The sequence below is a fragment of the Aplysia californica genome, unplaced genomic scaffold (genome assembly GCF_000002075.1).
Source record: "Aplysia californica isolate F4 #8 unplaced genomic scaffold, AplCal3.0 scaffold00914, whole genome shotgun sequence".
Taxonomy (NCBI): domain Eukaryota; kingdom Metazoa; phylum Mollusca; class Gastropoda; order Aplysiida; family Aplysiidae; genus Aplysia; species Aplysia californica.
In genome coordinates, this window is record NW_004798184.1 from 23,524 (window position 1) to 25,708 (window position 2,185).

At 41.5% G+C, this 2,185-nt stretch overlaps 1 protein-coding gene across 1 annotated transcript in view; it reads left to right on the plus strand.

Moving 5' to 3' along the window:
- Nucleotides 1-2,185, plus strand: part of LOC101850518 (dihydropyrimidinase) — a gene marked incomplete at its 5' end in the record, with an annotated part of 16,279 nt that overhangs the window by 11,743 nt on the left and 2,351 nt on the right. Inside the window, 2 exon segments of the mRNA XM_013089272.2 lie at nt 264-443; nt 1,260-1,346. Of these exon segments, the coding sequence (XP_012944726.1) occupies nt 264-443; nt 1,260-1,346 (267 nt within the window).

Sequence of the window (2,185 nt, forward strand, 5' to 3'; positions counted from 1 at the left end):
ACAAATTCATGTTGTGTTCCAGAAAGCGTTGACATAATGCTCCAACTGAACCCTCCTCACCTTTTCACAATATGTCTGTCTGTTTGTTTGTCAGTTTGCCTACTTGTCGGTCTCTATGTCTCTGTCACTCTCTTCTCTCGTAAACTCCCCCTTCTCTCTCTCTCTCTCTCTCTCTCTCTCTCTCTCTCTCTCTCTCTGTGTGTGTGTGTGTACAAAATGATTACAATCCACACACTCTCACACTTTCTCTCTCTGTGTCCCAGGGCCGTATCGCCGTGGGCTCCGACGCTGACATCGTCATCTGGAATGGAGATCAGGAGCGCATCATCAGTGCCAAGACACACCACCAGGCGGTTGACTTCAACGTGTTCGAGGGCATGTCGTGTCACGGGGTGCCTGAGTATGTCATCACCAATGGCAGCATCGTTATGGACGAAGGCCAGGTGTGTATGTGTGTGTGTGTAGTGGCTGACACGGGGTTGTGGGTGCTGAGTAGAGGCTATGGGGGGGGCTGAGGATGTTTCTACTGAGTTGTATTAATGATAAGATCTTATGTGCAGATAACCCAATGAGCCTGGGATAGCCCTGATGATGGGCATGGTCAGAACAGCTCACCTACTTCTAAAGAATCTAATTTGTGTCAATGAGAGTGTAAAATATTTTTAACAGTCAGTTACTTCACTTGATGTTGTGAGCTGATTTAACGTTCTTTTTTCTTTCAAGTGGCGAGTTTTAGATATAATTTTGTTTTGTCATTATCAGAAAAGAAGTGGACTTTGCCCATTTTTTGAGCCAAGAATAATTCTTTCTGGGTTGTGTTTTTAGGTCCTCTGGGGTATTACTTTCTTTTTACGTAACCAACAAAAACGGGCACCAAAATCAGGACGGGGGGGGGGGTCTTCTGTGGTAATGATAGTTGTAAAGCATCCCAAACGTGCTGTAGGGCGTGGGTATGTACAATATGAATGCAATAAACCTATTATTTTTATTATACTTTTCGTTTCTTATTTGTTTCTGTTATATCTAATCAATTGGAAATACATGTCACAAATTGTTAATAACTCTTGTTTTAAGTTAAGAATTGAATTCAGCTTGATATATCTATCTCTTTGAGAGTTGTGTCTATGATGGGATCTGATGTGTAGATAGTAAAGGCTGTGTGTTACATCAGGCCTTTATGTGTAGATAGCAGGCCTATTGGCCGTGTTACATTCAAAACACTTGACCTTCCATATGTTAACCTCACTCGTGGTCAACAGCTGAAGGTCACCCAGGGTCTGGGAAGGTTCGTCTCCACACCGCCCAACGCCCAGTTCGTCTTCAGCCGAGTCACCAGCAAGGCCAAGGTAAGTCCTGCTGCAAATTTTGTCATCTTACGACGATTAACGATGAAGTCCCAAAAAATCTTACTCTGTAGCAAAAATCAGACATTGGCTCCTACAGTATGTCCCTTGACCTTTTCTAAGATGTTTTTCTATTGTTGGGTACAGTTATAATCTAATTCTTTAACTCTTTGTATGACACACACGGAATATACCTCTATCTTTCTAACTCCATATTATTTTGTGTACATAAATCTTGGTACAGAAAGGGTTAATTAGAGGGGGAGGGGGGGGGGGGGGGAAAGAAAGTTTTGGGACTTCAAGATTATCTTTATAATTCATTCTGTAGTAATATTTAGCTGTATGTGAAAGAAGCCGCTTAAACTCTCATATATAATTTTATGTACCAGTAATGTTTGTCCAGAAAGTTGCCATGTTCTGAGTTGGTGGTGAGGAAGGGAGTGAGTGAGTGAAGGGGTGAGAGGAGTAGAGAAGGTGTGGTACTCAGAGAAGGGGGGGAGAGGGGAGAGAAAGAGAGAGAGAGAGTGTTATGCATCAACAGACAAACTTTTGGTCCATTAACTAATTTAAAAATATGAGTGGGTCAATTGACGTACTTTTCACCCCATAACTATTTAGAAATATAAATGGGTCTGTTAACATACTCCTCCACCCGGGTGCTGATGTGTCTTGCTTTCTTCTCTACTGTCCTATGATAGTTCTAGTTCTTGTATGGCTGAGAAAGTTTTTCCTTTTGTTCTTTAACTGGTTTTCTTGTTTAAAAAAAATGTTTTTCTTGTCTGTGTGGGGTTCTTCTTCTTCTTCTTCTTCTTCTTCTTCTTCTTCTTCTTCTTCTTCTTCTT